Here is a 23,712-nt window from a genome sequence, read left to right on the forward strand (position 1 = left end):
AGTGTATTGTCTTTGATACGGTTATATTTCGTATCAGATAGTCGTTGCTAGTGAAGATGAGGTCTATCGAAGGACTCTTGTTTTAATTCCACTTGGGTCCTCAATCTTGTCCCCTAGGATGCGACCCACACTAGTCGACTAACACCGAGGTGCCTACTTGCCTGCTAGGTGAACGGGACAACAGGCGTAAGGAAACAAGCCCTTGTCGGGGATCGAACGACGGACACTTATTTGTGTGAAGCAAGAGCATTGCCTACCAGGCCACGGGCCACAATGAAAACTAAATGTATTTCGATGACTGCTTGATCCGAGGAAGGTCTCCTTGTATTCCATAATCTCAGTCTCATGTGCCTCAACGCACTCGACTGGAACAGTGCAGAGTGCGGCATAAGTTGATAATGCAGTTAAATATTAGTGTTGAAGATTTGAAAGAAATCAGAAGAGGCATTCACAAGTCATCATATGGAAACTGATATCCCATTTTTTCCATAAAAAATGCTAATCCTAAAACTTACATACTACTTCATTCTAATCCTAGCACAAAAATTTTCCCACTGTGTGTCAATGCATCATAAGTAGTTTTTCCAGTCATAACTTATTTCCACAGCTGAGCCAATTGGAATTCCACTGGGGTTATCCCGCAATAAATCTACATAATATACTACATATACAGGTGCTAATACAGTCCGAGTATCCTCGTAATCACTATATATTTTTTTTTGATACAAGGGATGTATTGCTGGCCTAAATCAAAATAATTATAAAGTATTGCGCACTGAGGTTGTCATCGGGGCGGTGTTGTTGTTGTCTGGCCTGTGTGACGTCACACACCCTCCTATGACCACACATTTACGACGAATTTACTACTACGTTGAACCTTCCCACGTATGTGAGTGAGTCAAGACACTCGCCAGATATGTTTGAGGCTGAGGAGGTGATGTAAGGTGAGGTAGAGGTAGTGTGAGAGGCAGGGAGGGAGGTTTATTATGGCAGGGGCGACCTCTGCCTGACATCAAGTGTCGTCATCATAATACTTGTTCTTCCTTAATGTTTAAGACGCTTTTCTTTTCCTTGAGTGTGGATGCTGTGGCTTAAGATATTCCTCTTCCTCAAGGGAGGCACCTTGATGCTGGTGAGGAGCTCTTGATGCAAGGAACTGGGTTTGTCCTTGTCTTGGATCAAACCTGAATGCTTCTGCTTCCTCAAGCGTTATATGACCCGTACGTGTTTGGTGCTTCCCACTGATTAAAATAAATGTTCCTAATAAAGTCTTGAGAGATATATAGGTGCAATTATGGCTTATGTACTGACGTAAGTGACGGGGTTATGTATCAGGCTGCCTGTAGGGCCTAAAGCTGGATTAATTATTAGTTTAGGCACAAGATACACATAAGTACAATTATCGTACATATTGTAAATTACCTAGGATAACCCCCCAAAAAAGTCAGTGACTTTTTAATTAGGTAGCATACGTAGAAATATGTACTTGTAAATATGTATGTAAATATGGTGGCCCGGTGGCCTGGTGGCTGAAGCTCCCGCTTCACACACGGAGGGCCCGGGTTCGATTCCCGGCGGGTGGAAACATTCGACACGTTTCCTTACACCTGTTGTCCTGTTCACCTAGCAGCAAATAGGTACCTGGGTGTTAGTCGACTGGTGTGGGTCGCATCCTGGGGGACAAGATTAAGGACCCCAATGGAAATAAGTTAGACAGTCCTCGATGACGCACTGACTTTCTTGGGTTATCCTGGGTGGCTAACCCTCCGGGGTTAAAAATCCGAACGAAATCTTATCTTATCTTATCTTATGTACTTGTAAATGTATTTTCCCGGTGGCCTGGTGGCTAAAGCTCTCGCTTCACACATTGAAGGCCCGGGTTCGATTCCTGGCGGGTGGAAACATTTCGATGCATTTCCTTACACTTGTTGTTCTGTTCACCTTGCAGCAAGTAGGTACCTGGGTGTTAGTCGACTGGTGTGGGTCGCATCCTGGGGGACAAGATTAAGGACCACAATGGAAATAAGTTAGACAGTCCTTGATGATGCACTGACTTTCTTGGGTTATCCTGGGTGGCTAACCCTCCGGGGTTAAAAATCCGAACGAACTCTTATCTTATCTTAAATCCCTTTATGGGGGGGGGGGTGCTTTGATGCCAATGAAAATCGCTTGATCCAAGAAGTTGGAGTTAGTTTCACTTGCTCTGTATTGAAATACACACACACACACACACGTACTTTTTGACCTGTACATGTTTAGTAACTCTGTGTTAGCATTTATTTGTGTTTAGTGTTTGTGTTCAGTTCTTTTACTGTTTGTTAAATTTTTACCTTTTATTGTGTGTGGTGGTTTATAATTTGTGGCTGAGAGTATTGAGTGACCTATGCAGTCAAAATGCTCTGTAAATGTAACAACAACTGCTACAGGTTTAATGCTCCCCATGAATATAATAACACATGCAGTATGTACATGTCAGTAATTTGGGTAATTATATTTGACTGCTCCTCAGCAGATTTTGGCCATTAATTGTAATTTGAGTTGTGCAGTATTTAGTGGCTTTAACATTTGAGATATTTTGTTGTGCAAATGGTAAAAATCCTAACCTAACCTAATTAAACTATCATAATCCAACTTAAAATAACCTAACCTAATATAATTATCAATTACTCAGATATGGTAAACATGAGGAAATTAAATCTTCATCAGAGTACAAAACAAATTCTGGCCACAAAATAGAGCGAAACACCAACGTCAAAGACCTGGGAGTGATTATGTCGGAGGATCTCACCTTCAAGGACCATAACATTGTATCAATCGCATCTGCTAGAAAAATGACAGGATGGATAATGAGAACCTTCAAAACTAGGGAGGCCAAGCCAATGATGACACTCTTCAGGTCACTTGTTCTATCTAGGCTGGAATATTGCTGCACACTAACAGCACCTTTCAAGGCAGGTGAAATTGCCGACCTAGAAAATGTACAGAGAACTTTCACGGGGCGCATAACGGAGATAAAACACCTCAATTACTGGGAGCGCTTGAGGTTCCTAAACCTGTATTCCCTGGAACGCAGGAGGGAGAGATACATGATTATATACACCTGGAAAATCCTAGAGGGACTAGTACCGAACTTGCACTCGAAAATCACTCACTACGAAAGCAAAAGACTTGGCAGACGATGCACCATCCCCCCAATGAAAAGCAGGGGTGTCACTAGCACGTTAAGAGACCATACAATAAGTGTCAGGGGCCCGAGACTGTTCAACTGCCTCCCAGCACACATAAGGGGGATTACCAACAGACCCCTGGCAGTCTTCAAGCTGGCACTGGACAAGCACCTAAAGTCAGTTCCTGATCAGCTGGGCTGTGGCTCATACATTGGTTTGCGTGCAGCCAGCAGCAACAGCCTGGTTGATCAGGCTCTGATCCACCAGGAGGCCTGGTCACAGACTGGGCCGCGGGGGCGTTGACCCCCGGAACTCTCTCCAGGTAAACTCCAGGTAATAAATATGTCTTTGTTTGGCCAGGTGCATGACATGACTCATTACTAAGCATTAATATTCTCAGATGTGTTTCACAACCAAAATAAACATATATACTTCTTTTGTTAATATCTCACAAAGTTAATTTTCACAAGAAATACTGACTTCAGTGTGTGACTACAGCTTGGTGGAACTTGGGCATTAGTTTACATTTTCAACTCCATACAGCCTGGGTACACCTTGGATTAAGTAAGAATTTCATGGCAGATTGTTATTTTGGGAGACACGAGTAAAATAGTACAGTAAATTTATGTTGATTTTGCAGCACATCTGAGTCATTCCTTAGTATTATTGTATTGTGCACCTGGCTGAATGAAAACAAAGATGCATCCCTGCTGATGGTGGAGTACAGTTGTTACATTAGATTAGGTGGGTTTCATTAGGCTAACCTATTAACTGTGTCCACGGTACTAGTACACAGGTGATGACTGTCTCCAACATACTAGTACGCACAGTTTTTCATGTCTTCTAAGACACCATCTGCCGGTATTTTTGACCTTGGCTACAACTGTTTGGGTCCCATACAACCTCCTCATGCCCTTGAAAAATCTAAGTCCTGGCAGGTCCATGCATTGCATCATGAGGCAACACTTCCTAACTAGCCTAAGTAAACAGTGGCACCAAGACCTGTTGTTTCACCATCAGCTCCCATACCAGCAAACAGGGTATGGAACTTTTGAGGAAGATGCCTTACTCATTCTAAATTTGCTATACTTTTGTAATACTACCATTGGATTTCAGCCAGTGAGCACAATTTAACCAAGGATAACCTGATCATCTTTCTTTCAACACACCGGCCGTATCCCACCGAGGCAGGGTGGCCCAAAAGGAAAAACGAAAGTTTCTCCTTTTACATTTAGTAATATATATACAGGAGAAGGGGTTACTAGCCCCTTGCTCCTGGCATTTTAGTCGCCTCTTACAACACGCATAGCTTACGGAGGAAGAATTCTGTTCCACTTCCCCATGGAGGTAAGAGGAAATAAACAAGAACAAGAACTAGTAAGAAAATAGAAGAAAACCCAGAGGGGTGTGTATGTATATGCTTTTACATGTATGTGTAGTGTGACCTAAGTGTAAGTAGAAGTAGCAAGACGAATCTGAAATCTTGCATGTTTATGAGACAGACAAAAGGACACCAGCAATCCTACCATCATGTAAAACAATTACAGGTTTCCATTTTACACTCACTTGGCAGGACGGTAGTACCTCACCTGATATAGTCAATGTGACACTTATTGTGTTGTCTCTTAGCATACTTTTGGTGCCCAGCTTTTCACTGGGGGGATGTTGCATCTCCTGTCAAGTCTTTTGCTTTTGTAGAGTGATTTTTGTGTGCAGATTTGGGACTAGCCCCTCTAGAATTTTCCAAGTGTATATATCATGTATGTTTCTCACCTGCATTCCAGGGAGTACAAATCAAGGGACTTCACCTGTTCCCAGTAATTTAGGTGCTTTACTGGACTTGAGTCCTGGAGATGGGAAGTACAGTGCCTGCACTCTGAAGGAGGGGTGTGAATGTTGCAGTTTTATAATTGTAGTGTGAGTATGCCTCTGCCAAGACTGATGGAGTGAATGATGATGAAAGTTTTTCTTTTTCAGGCCACCCTGTCTTGGTGGGGAAACAGCCGATGTGTTAATAATAAAATAATAATAAATTGTATTTGTACGTGCCATGAAAATTCTCTGCAAATTCTCAAGGTCTGCAATTTTGCCAGCTTTGAAAGGGGCTGTTAGTGCACAGCAATATTCCAACCTAGAGAAAATGGGTTATTTGAAGAGAATCATCATGGGCTTGGCATCTCTAGTTTTGAAGGTTGGCAATATCCATCCTGTCATTTTCCAAGCAGATGTGATCTTTGAAAGTGAGATTTTCTGACATCATTCCCAGGTCCTTCATGTTAGTTTTTTGCTCTGTTGCATGGTTAGAATATTTTTTATACTCTGATAGTTTTTATTTCCTCAAGTTTTCCATAGCGGAGTAATTGAAATTTGTCTTCATTGAACTTCATATTGTTTTCTGCAGCCCATTTAAAGATTTGGGTGATGTCTGCTTGGAGATTTACAGTGTCCTCAATGGATGACACATTCTTTGCGTTCTATTTGTTAGGAAGTTATAAATCTATCAACCCATTTTTCCTGTTATTCCTTTATCACACATTTTGTGTGCTACTACAGCCTGATTGCACTTGTCAAAGGCTTTTGCAAAGTCAGTATATATTACATCTGCATTTTGTTTGTCCTCCAGAGCATCCAAGACCATGTTACAGTGGTCCAGTAGTTGTGAGAGGCAGGAGCAACCTGCTCTAAACCCATGCTGCAATGGGTTGTGGAACTGATGAGTATCTTGCTTCTTAGAACCCTTTCAAAGATTTTTACTGTGTGGGACATTAGTGCTATTGGTCTGTAATTCTTTACAATTTTTTACTGCCACCTTTGTGGAGTGGGGGCTATGCCTGTTGTTTTTAGTGACTGGGATGATCCCTGTGTCCATGCTCCCTCTGCATAGAATACTTAGGGCACGTGCAAGGGGTTTCTTGTAGTTCTTGATGAGCACGGAGTTCCACGAATCTGGGCCTGGGGCAGAGTGCATGGGCATGTCATTTATTGCTTTTTAGTGTCTTCTAGTGTTAAGATAATATCAGAAATTCTTGAATTTACCAAATTTTAAGTCTCAGTCATAAAAAATTAATTTAGATTGTCGACCCTTAGTCTGATTAATGGCTCACTAAATGCTGAGTCATCTTGGGACTTCAGTATCTCTCTCATTTCTTTGCTGTCATCTGTGTAATTCCCATTTCATTTAAGCTGGTGTCCATTACGGGTTGTTGATTTTGCCCTACATTTGGCATAAGAAAAGAAGTACAGTAGACCGTTATATTACACAGATTTATTTGCCACATTTTGGTTATTGCAGTATTGAAAAATTGTGGCACAATTTTATACAGTTTGTAAAATTAACTGGAGGTTAAAAAAAAAGTTGTTTGGCTTTTTGGGGGCTCTCAGAAACATAACCCTAAGTTCTTCAGTTTTTCTAACATGGATTTACCTATCGCTGCATTTTCAGGAACGAAACTACTGTGTAGTATAATGGTCTACTGTATTTTTTTTTTCTCATTCATTTATGCCTTGAAGTTCTTCCTGTGTTTCTTGTCTCCTGTATAATTCCTTAAACTTAAGTTTGATGTTTGCTGTTTCACTGACCAGTACCTCCTTTTGGCTTTCCGATATACTGGCCCCTTTTAGCAGCTCTGTGATTCTTTGCTTTCACCTGTATAGGGATCGTCTCTTTCTAGTTTACATCTTCTTTTCTTTTTTCTTAAAGGAATATGCCTTGAGCATACCTCAAGTGCCACAGAGTTAATTCTTTCTAGGCAAAGGTTCGGATCTGTGTTGTTTAGGATATCTTCCCAGCTTGTTTTATTTAGGACATGGCTGATCTGATCCCACTGTATGTTTTTGTTATTGAAGTTGAATTTGGTGAAGTTGATCTCCTTTTGCTGGTCAGGAACCATGTGCATACATGTCTGTACTTTTGTTATGTTATGATCTAAGCGTATTGTCTTTGATACTGTTACATTTCATACAGGTTCACATCCCTTTATCCAAAACCCTTGGGGCCAGTATTGTTTCAAATTTCAGAATTTTTCGAAGTTGAGAATGATTCTTAACGCCGCCACGTGGCGGCGTGACCCAGCACTGAGATGATTGACGTTCCACGCTCCACAAAAAAACTTCTGTTTTCGGAACTTTTCCAATTTCAGAATTTTGGATAAAGGGTTGTGGACCTGTACCAGGTTATCATTATTAGTGAAGAGTGTATTTTCCACTCTTGATGGCTCCACTATTTGCTGGCTTAAGGTGAATTTATTGCAGAGATTTAATAGCTCATGTGTGTGTGTGAATTTTCATCAGAGCTACCTCCTGGGGTTATCTCTGCTAAAACATTATTTGCTACATTCCTCCATTTTAGGTGTTTTGAGTTGGAATCATCCAGCAGCAATATGTTTGGTTCAGGAGTTGGGAGACTTTCCAGACAGTAGTCAATTTTCAAAAGCTGTTCCATGAATTGTTGGGAAGTTGCATCAGGAGGCTAGTATGCAGCTACAATAACAAGGTTTTGCATCTTTACCGCCAAAACTTCAGCTACATCATTTGTAATTCCAAGCAAATGAGCGACTGTGTGTAATAGTATCTGTAACTCTGTGTAACATAAATGATTAACCTAGGATAACCCAGTACAATCATTGTGACTTATTTTTGTGTTTTGAGGGGGTAGTGTACCTTGAAACAATTATCATAGGTATTCCTTGGATATAGTGCTGGAAGACCAAAGCAGTAAAAGATAGGAAAAAAACATCATTTCCTTGTGTATATTCCATGTGAAGCAGTGTCAGGCTGTGCATTTTTCCATGTTTGAAGTACAAGGACACCTTGAAACACATAATAAGAAAGTACTGTATTTTTTTTTTTCAACAAACCAGCCGTATTCCACCAAGGCAGGGTGGCCTAAAAAGAAAAACGAAAGTTTCTCTTTTTAATTTAGTAATATATACAGGAGAAGAGGTTACTAGCCCTTTGCTCCCGGCATTTTAGTCGCCTCTTACAACATGCATGGCTTACGGAGGAAGAATTCTGTTCCACTTCCCCATGGAGATAAGAGGAAATAAACAAGAACAAGAACTAGAAAGAAAATAGAAGAAAACCCAGAGGGGTGTGTATATATATGTTTGTACATGTATGTGGAGTGTGACCTAAGTGTAAGTAGAAGTAGCAAGATGTACCTGAAATCTTGCATGTGTATGAGACAGAAAAAAAAGATGCCAGCAATCCTACCATCGTGTAAAACAATTACAGGCTTCCATTTTACACTCACTTGGCAGGACGGTAGTACCTCCCTGGGCGGTTGCTGTCTACCAACATACTACCTAGGAAGTACTGTACAGTGGTCCCCCGCTTTTCATAGTTCCCGACAATCGTAAAATTCGCCAATCATAGGGGTATTTTCGTATAAACATGGACTCGCTTTTCATAGGTTGACTCGCGAGTCGTAGTTCATCCGGGACGCGTACCCACGGCGTGAGCTGGGGCGGCAGCCAGTCTGGCATTGTTTACCAGTGAGCGAAGGTCCCCTCACGTGCTCCAGCAAAATATTTCATAATATTCCATTTATTTTAGTGCTTGCAAGTACTAAATAGGTACCATGGCTCCAAAGAAAGCTCCTAGTGCCAAGCCTGTGGTAAAGAAGGTGAGAAATACGATTGAATTTAAGAAAACCATCATTGAACAATATGAAAGTGGTACAAGTGTGGCCGAACTGTCCAGGATGTATAAGAAACCCTACACAACCTTATGTTCCATAGTGGCCAAGAAAAAGGAAATAAAGGATGCTGTTGTTGCAAAGGGAGTAACTATGCTGACAAAAATGAGATCACCAGTACTGGAAGAGGTTGAGAAGTTATTATTGGTGTGGATAAATGAGAAACAATTAGCAGGAGATACTCTTATGACTTTGATTATTTGCTAGGCAGTTGCATGAAGATTTGGTAAAGAAATTGCCTGCAAATAGTGGTGAAGTGAGTGAATTTAAGGCCAGCAAAGGCTGGTTTGAGAGATTTAAGAACCGTACTGGCATACACAGTGTGGTAAGGCATGGTGAGGCTGCCAGTTCGGACCACAAGGCGGCTGAAAAATATGTGCATGAATTCCAGGAGTACATAGAGGCTGAAGGACTGAAACCTGAACAAGTGTTCAGTTGTGATGAAACAGGCCTCATTTGGAAGAAAATGCCAAAGAGGACCTTCATTACACAAGAGGAAAAGGCAATGCCAGGACACAAGCCTATGAAAGACAGGCTGACGCTAATGTTCTGTGCTAATGCTAGTGGGGATTTCAAAGTGAAGCCATTACTAGTGTACCATTCTGAAAATCTCAGAGTGTTCAGGAAAAACAATGTTATGAAGAGTAAATTGTGTGTGTTTTGGAAATCTAATAGTAAGGCATGGGTCACGAGGGAAATTTTCGTCGAGTGGTTCAATGAAGTGTTTGGCCCTAGTGTGAAGGAGTATCTCCTGGAAAAGAAATTAGATTTCAAGTGCCTGCTAGTAATGGACAATGCACCTGCTCATCCTCCAAACTTGGATGACCTAATTTTCGAGGAGTTGGGTTCATCACAGTAAAGTTCTTGCCCCCGAATACCACTCCTCTCCTCCAACCCATGGACCAGCAGGTTATTGCAAACTTTAAAAAACTCTACACAAAAGCAATGTTTCACAGGTGCTTGACTGTGACCACAGACACTCACTTGACCCTAAGGGAATTTTGGAGAGAACACTTCAGCATCCTCCACTGCATAACCCTTATAGGTATGGCTTGGGAGGGAGTGACTACCAGGACTTTGAACTCTGCCTGGAGAAAATTGTGGCCAGATTGTGTCGACAAGAGGGATTTTGAAGGATTTGGGACTGACCCTAATGAGCCTATGTCTGTTGTAAAATCAGTTGTGGCACTGGGGAGTTCCATGGGGTTGGATGTGAGTTTGGAGGATGTGGAAGAATTGGTGGAAGACCACAATGAAGAGCTCACCACTGAGGAGCTGCAAGAGCTTCAGCAGGAAGAGCAACACATCGCAGCTCAGAATCTTGCTGCAGAGGAGGAGGAAGAGAAATGGAAGAAGGTGCCTTCTTCAGAAATTAAAGAGATTTTTACTATGTGGGGTAAGATGGAAAGCTTTATGGAGAAACATCACCCTAACAAGGTTGTTGCAAGCCAGGTTGGCAACATGTACAGTGACAAAGTCTTGGGCCATTTTAGGGAAGTGTTAAAGAGATGCCAGAAACAGAGCTCTCTCCACAGTTATTTTGTGAGACAGGACTCCAGTGACTCTCAAGGTGGTCCTAGTGGCATTAAGAAACAGAGAAGAGAAGGAACCCCAGAAAAGCAAATGGTACCTGAGGTGTTGATGGAAGGGGATTCCCCTTCCAAACTATAAACAATCCACTCTCTCTCCTCCTCCAGTCTCCCATACACTAAGAAGAATCTCCAATAAAGGTAAGTGTTATGCTGTTAATGTTTCATTCATCATTTCTCATTGTATTGTTTATGTACTACATGTATATTTCATGTTAAAATTTTTTTTGTTTTAATACTTCTGGGTATCAGGAACGGATTAATTGTATTTACATTATTTCTTATGGGGAAAATTGATTCGTAAATCGTAAATTTTGTTTATAGTAACGGCTCCAGGAACGGATTAATTACGAAAAACGAGGGACCACTGTATTGTACATTAAAAAATAAAAAATTAAAAATAATTTTAATTTGGTGTCAGATTATAAAACGTAAAATTGCTGGTACGTTTTCACCACTGTTGCTAATATGTGATCATTGTTTTGCCAACTTCAACACGCCTTAAAAATCGTAAGTTTTTATCAGAGTCCACTCATTTTAGTCTTATTCATTTCATAAAAATGCACTCCTTCAATCTGTAAGAAAAAGATTTGTTATTTTTGAAATTCTTGCCCCCCACACACATGGATTTTAATTTCTGGGTATGTCACAGTTACGGGGTTTTTATCATTTGCACAGCAAAATATCTTGTCTGTAAAACCGACTCAGTATTATACAATTTCACATTATAAATTATAATTAATTGCTAAAATCTTCCGAGCGGCAGTCAAATTCACGTGTACTATTACTCTGTGCATGTATGCCTGACTACCTGCTTGCCTACCTGCTTTCCTGTCTGTGTTTTCTCCAGAGCCAGTTGCATCTGGCTAGTGATTAATTTTTCATTTCCTCTCTTATGTGTGTTGACTTGCAAGAGGTACTAGAATGCTTATCATTCGCAAAACAAGAAAAACTATTTGCGAGCATTTTGCTCATCTAAGAGGAGGCTTAAACCTTTGCATCTTGAGACAAAGTATGCTGTACTATCCACACCAAGCCAGGCCATGCATATCTCTGCTTCCCAGCAGAGATATGCATGGAGCAGTCCTATATTTAATTGTCTCTTAGATATTTTGAAGGTACAACTAATAATACCCTTTTTGCAGAATACACTGGGCATGAAAGGATCATGGAGAAGTTTGCTGTTGATCTTGATAAAGTGCTGGACGACTTCGAATTAGACGAGGGTAATGATATTTGGACAATTATGAGAAATACTGTACTCAGTGAATATGCTGATAAGCTTGCTCTCTCCCTTTGATGTGATGTGATGTACTGTACTTGTACATATTTTTAAGGAAACAGGTATATGTTATTTCTTAAATATTTGCATAAATTAACATTTTAATTTCTATGGTATACTTCTTTTCAGATGAGAGTGAATCTGTAAACCAGTATGAAAAGTTACAATTGGAATTCTGCCCAGATGGTGGGGGGGGCACTATACCACCAGCTTCTGGAAGACATGGTGTAGGACTGGGTGCTTTTGGTGGATGGAGTGAACCTTTGCAACCTCAAGCAATTGGAGCTGCAGCTGCTGCTCAACCTTGGTGTGGAGTGGGACTTGACAGAGAGGCCCAACCACCTGGAACACGGAGCCCACCAGATGGCCAAAATGATGACAGTGAACCGCCTGCAGCATGCTCTCAACCACCACCTTTACTGCCATTCCACCCTAATGTGCAGTTACTGCCTTCATCACAAGTGCCACAGTTACACATGGGTGATGTCTTGGACTCATCTGCCCGAACAGGAAATGTGCTTATGAACCAGCATTCTGCTGTTTCACAAGCATTATGGCCAGTAATGGCTACTCCCTCGGCAGGGACCTTCTCACAAGTTGCTATGCCTAATGTTCAACCTGAGCCATATGCTGCTGAAAAATTTGGATTACCATTAAGTAGTGGAGGTTCAGGTAGTGTTAGCTCTCGTGTACCTGCTATGCCACCAGACTATCATAATCCTGGGCTTCCTGTGACCAGTTCTGCAAATGCAATAAATGGTGATGCAGGAAATGATACTTTGGGAAAAAATATTCCATGTGAAGGACTTGATGTAATTGCATCTAGACCTTTAGATGTCGTTCCATTAAGTGTACCTCCAGACCGAGGTCTGGCAGGTGGGCATGAAACTAGACATCCAGATATAATTGACATATGGCAAAGTGGCACAGAGGCTAGTACATCAGCGCACCCACCTAGCGAACGAGCACATCCAGAGGTAATAGATCATGAGCAAACTACCAGTGGTGTCCAGGAAAGAGTACAGGAAGTGGGAAATGAAAATGCCACTGGGTCAGTTAATGGTGTGGAACAGCAGGAACACAGATTTCTGCCTGATCTCATGGCAGTGAACAGTGTTGACAGTTCAGCAGCCAGTGAAGGAACACACAATGGTGTAGAATACTCTGAACCTGCAATTGTTATGGAAAATGCTCTTTCTAATATACAGTTGAATGAACCTGCCATTGTAATGGAAAGTCACTCTTGTAGTAGAATACCCGAGGTTGTAAATGTTCACCAAACAGCTGAACAGCAGGGTCATGTGAAAACCACTTCATCCACAGTTGAAGAAATTAGTAATACATCTGCGTCGGATGATGTGAGCCATGCTCCTCATAGCGAAAGTGTTCATAGCATTTATGATGAGCCTGGCATTTTCCAGGATCATATAAACCCAGTCTGTGATAATATAGCTAGACTAGACATTCAGACCTCTAATGCTGCAAGTGTGGTTCCACAGCTACCATCACAGTCATCTCTTCCTGATGTAAGTTCTGTTAGCATTACTCCCATCAGCTTTAGCAAAAATTCAGATATTGATGATGCAGATCTTGATGCTGAGCTTGCAGAGTTGGAAGAAGAACAGTTCCGGTTGCAGGGAGCATATGGTGGAAGTGTGGCAAGATCACTGAGCGGTGGTGGAGACAGCACAACAGATATCAGTAGTTCTGAAATTCCCCGAACTCATACAGCTAGTTTAGCTGTTGGTCCAGATTTAATAGGTGGCACAAGTACCTCTCAGCCTGCATTAGGTGTTGATGTAGGCAGCAGTGAAGCACAAGCTACAAGTGCCCTGGTAGAAATTGAAGAGATTACAGACAGTGAATCTTCAGTGTGGCAGACACATGTCAGCGATATTGAAGAAAGACATAGCTCCTTAGTTAGTAACCCAGACATTACTGCCCAGGAAAATATTAGCTTCTCTGATCATCCTGCTGCAGGAGCTGTTGAGGAAGTGATATGCCATCCCTATAGAAATGAAAGTGATGTCAGTAAAAGTTTAAGAGAAAGGGATCCTGAGGGAGATGCAGGTGACAATTTATCATGTAATAGTACAGGCACAGATACAATGTCCTCCAGTAGCACTCTTACCGATGGAGATCTTGGCTCACCAGAGAGACGACAACAACCTATTACTCAACCTGAATCTCCCTCAAGGATTACACCAGGTGAGGAAATTGTCTTTAGATAACTTGTGTTGTACTTGTAATATATGTTCTTTATTCTAAAATTGTTAGATATGATGTAAGAGTAATTACTCGACAGATATTCCATATACGTAGTATATAATAATGATAATTATTATTATTATTATTTTGCTCATGATGCATTTTTTTTTTTCAACAAGTCGATCGTCTCCCACCGAGGCAGGGTGACCCAAAAAGAAAGAAAATCCCCAAAAAGAAACTACTTTCATCATCATTCAACACTGTCACCTCACTCACACCTAAACACTGTTTTTTGCAGAGGTGCTCAGGATACAACAGTTTAGAAGTATATACGTATAAAAATACACAATATATCCCCCCATACTGCCGATATCATGATACATAATTGTTACAAAAGTTGGCGGACATTTGATATCACACATGGGAAGCCCCTGGTTATGCAGAGCATTTTGGATAAGCTGTAACCTAAATAAGACATTATGATAGACAAAAATTTTACACACATGTATACAAAGACAAAGATATCCATGGAATAAAAGTAGCTCTAAGGAATGTAATATAATAATAATAATAATAATGGGGCAGTGTGTGGTGTAAATATTATGCAGAAAATTTGGAGTGTGGAAATTAGGAGGTGCGGAGTTAATAAAAATATTAGAGGGCTGAAGAGGGGTTGTTGAGGTGGTTTAGTCATTTAGAGAGAATGGATCAAAGTAGAATGACATAGCATATAAATCTGTAGGGGAAGGAAGTGGGGGTAGGGGTCATCCTCGAAAAGGTTGGAGGGAGGGGGTAAAAGAGGTTTTGTTGGCGAGGGGCTTGGACTTCCAGCAAGCATGTGTGAGCGTGTTAGATAGGAGTGAATGGAGATGAATGGTATTTGGGACTTGACGAGCTGTTGGAGTGTGAGCAGGGTAATATTTAGTAAAAGGATTCAGGGAAACCGGTTATTTTTATATAGCCGGACTTGAGTCATGGAAATGGGAAATACAGTGCCTGCACTTTAAAGGAGGGGTTTGGGATATTGGCAGTTTGGAGGGATATGTTGTGTATCTTTACATGTATATACTTCTAAATTGTTGTATTCTGAGCACCTCTGTAAAAACAGTGATTATGTGTGAGTGAGGTGAAAGTGTTGAATGATGATGATAGTATTTTCTTTTTTGGGATTTTCTTTATTTTTGGGTCACCCTGCCTCGGTAGGAGACGGCCGACTTGTTGAAAAAAAAAATGGTAATAATAATAAGTAGTAAATTGGTAGACAGCAATTACCCAGGGAGGTATTACTGTCCTGCCAAGTGAGTGTGAAATGGAAGCTTGTAATTGTGTTACATGATGGTAAGATTGCTCTTCTTTTTTCTGTCTCATAAACGTGCAAGATTTCAGGTACGTCTTGCTACTTATACTTACACTTAGATCACACTACACATTTATGTACAAAATAAAATTAATCCGTGCAAGACGCCCAAAAGTATGAAAAAAAATTTTTTTTATCACATGAAATGTTAATTTTAATACACACAAACTGAAAAAGGCATGCACAATTACATGACACTTACTTTTATTGAAGATCTGGTGATGATTGATGGGATGGGAGGAGGGGAGAGCATTATCTTCTTACTGTTTAGAAGGGGAATCCCCTTCCATTAGGACTTGAGGTAGCAAGTCCTTTTCTGGGGTTACTTCCCTTCTTCTTTTAATGCCACTAGGACCAGCTTCAGAGTCACTGGACCTCTGTCGCACAACAAATCTGTCCATAGAGCTCTGTACCTCCCGTTTCTTCAAGACTTTCCTAAAATGGGCCATAACATTGTCATTGAAATAGTCACAAGCACGGCTTGCAACAGCTGTGTCAGGGTGATTTTCATCTATAAAGGTTTGCAGTTCAAACCACTCTGCACACATTTCCTTAATCTTTGAAGTAGGCACAATGGATTCCACAACTGGCATAGGCTTCTCAGGGTTAGCCCCAAACCCTTCAAAATCTTTCTTAATTTCCATACTAATTCTCACCCTTTTTACCACAGGGTTGGCACTAGAAGCTTTCTTGGGGCCCATGGTCACTTATTTTCCAGAAACACCACCGAAAACACTGTAATAATACGAAATATTCCGAGTGTATGCTTGGATGTTACCGCGGAGGCTGGCTGGTAAACAATGGGACGGCCGGCACATGTGAGGGCACATTGGACGCGTCTCGGACGAAAATCGGTATGCGGGTTTTTAATCGGTATGCGGGGCAAAAATTTTGCGATAAAAGTAATCGTTATGCGGAAAAATCGCTATGCGATGCCATCGTTATGCGGGGGTCCACTGTATATATATATATATATATATATTTTTTTTTTTTTTTTTTTTCAACAAGTCGGCCGTCTCCCACCGAGGCAGGGTGACCCAAAAAAGAAAGAAAATCCCCAAAAAGAAAATACTTTCATCATCATTCAACACTTTCACCACACTCGCACATTATCACTGTTTTTGCAGAGGTGCTCAGAATACAACAGTCTAGAAGCATACACATATAAAGATACACAACATATCCCTCCAAACTGCCAATATCCCAAACCCCTCCTTTAAAGTGCAGGCATTGTACTTCCCATTTCCAGGACTCAAGTCCGACTATATGAAAATAACCGGTTTCCCTGAATCCCTTCACTAAATATTACCCTGCTCACACTCCAACAGATCGTCAGGTCCCAAGTACCATTCGTCTCCATTCACTCCTATCTAACACGCTCACGCACGCTTGCTGGAAATCCAAGCCCCTTACCCACAAAACCTCCTTTACCCCCTCTCTCCAACCCTTTCGAGGACGACCCCTACCCCGCCTTCCTTCCCCTATAGATTTATATGCTTTCCATGTCATTCTACTGTGATCCATTCTCTCTAAATGACCAAACCACCTCAACAACCCCTCTTCTGCCCTCTGACTAATACTTTTATTAACTCCACACCTTCTCCTAATTTCCACACTCCGAATTTTTTGCATAATATTTACACCACACATTGCCCTTAGACAGGACATCTCCGCTGCCTCCAACCGTCTCCTTGCTGCTGCATTTACCACCCAAGCTTCACACCCATATAAGAGTGTTGGTACTACTATACTTTCATACATTCCCTTCTTTGCCTCCATAGATAACGTTTTTTGACTCCACATATACCTCAACGCACCACTCACCTTTTTTCCCTCATCAATTCTATGATTAACCTCATCCTTCATAAATCCATCCGCCGACACGTCAACTCCCAAGTATCTGAAAACATTCACTTCTTCCATACTCCTCCTCCCCAATTTGATATCCAATTTTTCTTTATCTAAATCATTTGACACCCTCATCACCTTACTCTTTTCTATGTTCACTTTCAACTTTCTACCTTTACACACATTCCCAAACTCATCCACTAACCTTTGCAATTTTTCTTTAGAATCTCCCATAAGCACAGTATCATCAGCAAAAAGTAACTGTGTCAATTCCCATTTTGAATTTGATTCCCCATAATTTAATCCCACCCCTCTCCCAAACACCCTAGCATTTACTTCCTTTACAACCCCATCTATAAATATATTAAACAACCATGGTGACATTACACATCCCTGTCTAAGACCTACTTTTACCGGGAAGTAGTCTCCCTCTCTTCTACACACCCTAACCTGAGCCTCACTATCCTCATAAAAACTCTTTACAGCATTTAATAACTTACCACCTATTCCATATACTTGCAACATCTGCCACATTGCTCCTCTATCCACTCTATCTATTCACTCTATCTTTGTTTCGAAAACACAGTTGAACCTTTGGCAAGAACAGCTTCCTTGATTGTCTTTCTGGTGCCCACAATAGTAGCGATGGTTGATTGGGGTTTCTTGTACAGCTTGACTAGGTCGGCTATACGCACTCCACTTTCATACTTATCAATTATCTCTTTCTTCATCTCTATAGTAATTCTTACCCTTTGAGGTGTAGGGTTGGCACTAGAAGCTTTCTTGGGGCCCATGGTCACTTATTTTCCAGAAACAGCACCGAAAATACTGTAATAATACGAAATATTCCGAGTGTATGCTTGGATGTTACCGCGGAGGCTGGCTGGTAAACAATGGGACGGAGCGGCACATGTGAGGCTGGCTGAGGGCACATTGGACGCGTCTCGGACGAAAATCGGTATGCGGGTTTTTAATCGGTATGCGCGGCAAAAATTTTGCGATAAAAGTAATCGTTATGCGGAAAAATCGCTATGCGATGCCATCGTTATGCGGGGGTCCACTGTATATATATATATATGATATATATATATATATATTATATATATATATATATATATATATATATACAGTGGACCCCCGCATAACGATGGCATCGCATAGCGATTTTTCCGCATAACGATTACTTTTATCGCAAAATTTTTGCCGCGCATACCGATTAAAAACCCGCATACCGATTTTCGTCCGAGACGCGTCCAATGTGCCCTCAGCCAGCCTCACATGTGCCGCTCCGTCCCATTGTTTACCAGCCAGCCTCCGCGGTAACATCCAAGCATACACTCGGAATATTTCGTATTATTACAGTATTTTCGGTGCTGTTTCTGGAAAATAAGTGACCATGGGCCCCAAGAAAGCTTCTAGTGCCAACCCTACACCTCAAAGGGTAAGAATTACTATAGAGATGAAGAAAGAGATAATTGATAAGTATGAAAGTGGAGTGCGTATAGCCGACCTAGTCAAGCTGTACAAGAAACCCCAATCAACCATCGCTACTATTGTGGGCACCAGAAAGACAATCAAGGAAGCTGTTCTTGCCAAAGGTTCAACTGTGTTTTCGAAACAAAGATCGCAATTGATGGAAGATGTTGAGAGACTCTTATTGGTGTGGATAAATGAAAAACAGATAGCAGGAGATAGCGTCTCTCAAGCGATCATATGTGAAAAGGCTAGGAAGTTGCATGAGGATTTAATTAAAAAAATGCCTGCAACTAGTGATGATGTGAGTGAATTTAAGGCCAGCAAAGGTTGGTTTGAGAGATTTAAGAAGCGTAGTGGCATCCATAGTGTGATAAGGCATGGTGAGGCTGCCAGTTCGGACCACAAAGCGGCTGAAAAATATGTGCAGGAATTCAAGGAGTACATAGAAACTGAAGGACTGAAACCTGAACAAGTGTTTAATTGTGATGAAACAGGCCTGTTCTGGAAGAAAATGCCAAGCAGGACCTACATTACTCAGGAGGAAAAGGCACTCCCAGGACATAAGCCTATGAAAGACAGGCTTACTTTGTTGATGTGTGCCAATGCTACTGGTGATTGCAAAGTGAAGCCTTTATTAGTGTATCACTCTGAAACTCCCAGAGCGTTCAGGCAAAAGAATGTCCTCAAGGATAATTTGTGTGTGCTGTGGAGGGCAAACAGTAAGGCATGGGTCACTAGGGAATTTTTCTATAACTGGTTACACCATGCATTTGCCCCCAATGTGAAAAATTACCTAACTGAAAAGAAATTAGAACTTAAGTGCCTCCTGGTGTTAGACAATGCCCCTGGTCATCCTACAGACGTGGCAGAGCGACTTTATGGGGACATGAGCTTCATTAAGGTGAAGTTTTTGCCTCCTAATACCACTCCTCTCCTGCAGCCCATGGACCAGCAGGTTATTTCCAACTTCAAGAAACTGTACACAAAAGCTCTGTTTGAAAGGTGCTTTGTAATGACCTCAGAAACTCAACTGACTCTAAGAGAGTTTTGGAGAGATCACTTTAATATCCTCAATTGTGTAAACCTTATAGGTAAGGCTTGGGAGGAAGTGACAAAGAGGACCTTGAACTCTGCTTGGAAGAAACTGTGGCCAGAATGTGTAGACAAAAGGGATTTTGAAGGGTTTGAGGCTAACCCTGAGAATCCTGTGCCAGTTGAGGAATCCATTGTGGCATTGGGAAAGTCCTTGGGGTTGGAGGTTAGTGGGGAGGATGTGGAAGAGTTGGTGGAGGAGGACAATGAAGAACTAACCACTGATGAGCTGATAGATCAACTTCAAGAGCAAGAGGCCAGACCTGAGGAAACTGGTTCAGAGGAGGGGAGAGAGAAATTGAAGAAGTTGCCTACTACAAAGATAAAGGAAATCTGTGCTAAGTGGCTTGAAGTGCAAACCTTCATGGATGAAAATCACCCTCACACAGCTATTGCAAGCCGTGCTGGTGATTATTACACTGACAATGTTGTGAAACACTTTAGGCAAGTCATAAAGGAACGAGAGGTACAGGCCACTATGGACAGATATCTTGTGCGAAAGAAGTCCAGTGACTCTGAAGCTGGCCCTAGTGGCATTAAAAGAAGAAGGGAAGTAACCCCAGAAAAGGACTTACTACCTCAAGTCCTAATGGAAGGGGATTCCCCTTCTAAACACTAACACACTCTCTCCCCTCCTCCCATCCCATCAATCATCACCAGATCTTCAATAAAAGTAAGTGTCATTTAATTGTGCATGCCTTTTTCAGTTTGTGTGTATTAAAATTAACATTTCATGTGGTAAAAAAAATTTTTTTTCATACTTTTGGGCGTCTTGCACGGATTAATTTTATTTCCATTATTTCTTATGGGGAAAATTCATTCGCATAACGATTATTTCGCATAACGATGAGCCCTCTTGCACGGATTAAAATCGTTAACCGGGGGTCCACTGTATATATATATATATATATATATATATATATATATATATATATACACACACCCCTCTGGGTTTTCTTTTATCTTCTTATTTATTTCCTCTTATCTCCATGGGGAAGTGGAACAGAATTCTTCCTCTGTAAGCCATGCATATCGTAAGAGGTCATTAAAATGTTGGGAGCAAGAGGCTAGTAACCCCTTTCCTGTATAAATTACAAAATTTAAAAAGAGAAACTCCTGTTTTTCTTTTTGGGTCACTCTGCCTTGGTGGGATATGGCTGGTTTGTTGAAAGAAGTATATAAAGACAATTTTTTTTTTTTGCAATAAGTCGGCCATCTCCTACCGAGGCAGGGTAACCCAAAAAGAAAGAAAATCCCCAAAAAGAAAATACTTTCATCATCATTCAACACCTTCACCTCACTCGCACATAATCACTGTCTTTGCAGACGTGCCCAGCTACAACAGTTTAGAAGCATATATAAAGATATAAAACATACCCCTCCAAACTGCCAATATCCCAAACCCCTCCTTTAAAGTGTAGCCATTGTGCTTCCCATTTCCGGTACACAAATTCGGCTATATAAAAGTAACCAGTTTCCCTGAATCCCTTCACTAAATGTTACCTGCTCACACTCCAACAGCTCGTCAGGTCCCAGAAACCATTTGTCTCCATTCACTCCTATCTAACACGCTCACACATTCTTACTGGAAGTCCAAACCCCTCGCCCACAAAACCTCCTTTACCCACTCCCTCCTACCTTTTCTAGGATGACCCCAACCCTGCCTTCCTTTCCCTACAGATTTATATGCTCTCCAAGTCATTCTATTTTGATCCATTCTCTCTAAATGACCAAACCACCTCAACAACCCTTCTTCAGCCCTCTGACTAATACTTTTATTAACTCCACACCTCCTGATTTCCACACTCCGAATTCTCTGCATAATATTTACACCACACATTACCCTTAGATAAGACATCTCCACAGCCTCCAGGCGCCTCCTCACTGCAGCATTTGCAACCCAAGCTTCACACCCATGTAAGAGTGTTGGTACCACTATTTGTTTTTAGTGTGGTGCTTATGTATTCTGTTATAATTTTCTAGGAATTGCAGAATTTAGCGTAATTACAATGCAATGTTTTGAACATGTGGATTGAACAGTAGTAAGTATGAATTACATTATTATTTAATAGGTACAGGGATTTAAATAAGGGCATCGTGTGTTGCCTAGTCATAGAGTTTTTAATTGTTCCGAGAGCACCCTTTTGTTAAGCTGTAGTTGGTTTAAGGTTTGTTCCTGAAGTGGATCCCCAGGATTAGATTCCATATGTGAGGTATGGGTAGATTAGGAAAAAATAATGTTAGTAGTGTGGATTGTAGCACATAATGGCTAATTTTGGAGAGTTTTCCTGAAGTCCTAGAGACTTTAGTTGGTGTGTGTTGGATGTGAGTATTAAATTTCAGTTTGATGTCTACTGTTAGACCTAGGAATTTTCCTGTAGTTTTTGCTTGAGTATTGTTGATTCCAGTATTAAAATTTGGACATGGTTTACTTCCAAAAGATATATAGATTTTTTCAATATTGAGGGTGAGTTTTTTTGTAATTATCCATGTGAGGACCTCTTTTAAGTTCATTATTTGCTATAATGTTAATTGACATGGGATCTGAGCTTGATATTAAAAAGGGTTTGTTGTTAACAAAGTGTTAAGGTTTCAAATGCTAGGTGGTATTAGGTAGGTCATTGCTATAGATGAGGAAGAGAAGAGGACCCAGAATGCTACCTTGGGGAACACCAAGGCTTATGCATAAGGTACTGGATGAGTTGTCATTTATTGTTACATATTGTTGTCTGTTACTGAGGTAAGTTTTTGAATGTGTGTAACTGTCCTCTGACTCCGTAGTGATTAAGCTTGAGAAGGAGAGTACTGTTGTCATCCATATCAAAAGCCTTTTGTAGATGAGTGAGGAATCCAATAGGATACTTATTTCTCTCAAGTGCTGAATAAACTTTGTCTAGCATTCCTATTGTTGCATCAATAGTACTCTTTTACAGTCTGAACCCAAGTTGACAAGGATTAAGTATATTGTGCTTGGTCAGGCAAGCATTTGAGTCACCTCTATGACACACATGGCTTATTGAGGAAGGATTCTTCTCCACTTCCCCATGGAGATATACTATATTCTCTATTAATAACATCAGTTGGAAAATACCATTCAAAATATACTTTGAGAATGTGATTGATACATCATGAACACATGGGCACAGTACAAGGAATTATCTCTTTCCTTTTTTAAGGTCATCCTGCCTTTGTGGGAATTAGCTGGTGTATTAAAAAATGACTTTAGCTTTGGAATATGTTGCAAATGCTCTTACAAAATACAAAAGATGCATAAGGATATACAAGATGTGTGTAAGAAGTTGTGCATGAAGCACTAAGGAAGATACTGTGTTGATAAATGGATGCACATAATGTGCATCTTAATACCAGTTTTTATGGATATAAAATATATTTTATATGTGCATTGTTGTATTTTTTTAAAATTGGAGTGGTTATTACTGTGTTCTCATTGCAGGGACTTTGGTAACTGCTGTGTACGATGATGACAGTGGTTCTGGGAGAGAAGATGAGGGGAGCAGTGATCTTTTGGGAGCAGCAGAAGCATCAGCCTGCCAGTCTAATCCTACTGAGAGCAATGGAAGTCTTGTTGGTCATGTGGCTCCATTCTGGATCCCTGATGAAGATGCACCAAATTGCCAAGAATGTGGTTTAAAGTTTACTGTGATTCGCCGACGTCACCACTGTCGAGCTTGTGGGCGAGTATTGTGTGCTCAGTGTTGTCATCACAAGGCCCCTCTTCCATATATGGACTACAAAGAGGCTAGAGTGTGTGGAACGTGTCTACAAATCATACAGGCAGGTTAGTTAAACATATTATTTTCTAGATTAACTGGAATGAAAACTAAGATGTGAACTCTGTTTACATAAGAAAAAGGTGTATAGGCAATTAATATATGCATGTCTCCGAAAAAATGTATTGACTTGGTTAATTATTTTTATAGATGTTGAACTAAATAGATCAACACAATTAATCACCTTTAAACTTGTTAGTCAGCAAA

The 23,712-nt window shown here is 40.8% G+C and overlaps 1 protein-coding gene across 9 annotated transcripts in view; it reads left to right on the plus strand.

Moving 5' to 3' along the window:
• Positions 1-770: 770 nt before the first annotated feature.
• Positions 771-23,712, plus strand: part of Sara (Smad anchor for receptor activation) — a 129,519-nt gene continuing 106,577 nt past the window's right edge. For 2 of the 9 annotated variants that reach the window (XM_070096643.1, XM_070096649.1), the window contains exons 1-4: positions 782-944; positions 11,597-11,677; positions 11,863-13,941; positions 23,169-23,513. In XM_070096643.1, the coding sequence (XP_069952744.1) occupies positions 11,620-11,677; positions 11,863-13,941; positions 23,169-23,513 (2,482 nt within the window). In that variant the 5' untranslated portion in view covers positions 782-944; positions 11,597-11,619. Of the gene's footprint in view, positions 945-1,078; positions 1,221-11,596; positions 11,678-11,862; positions 13,942-23,168; positions 23,514-23,712 lie in introns of those variants that run through there. The other 7 variants (XM_070096642.1, XM_070096647.1, XM_070096648.1 and 4 more) reach the window with 5 other exon arrangements.

Source organism: Cherax quadricarinatus, chromosome 54 (genome assembly GCF_038502225.1).
Source record: "Cherax quadricarinatus isolate ZL_2023a chromosome 54, ASM3850222v1, whole genome shotgun sequence".
In the NCBI taxonomy this organism is placed as follows: domain Eukaryota; kingdom Metazoa; phylum Arthropoda; class Malacostraca; order Decapoda; family Parastacidae; genus Cherax; species Cherax quadricarinatus.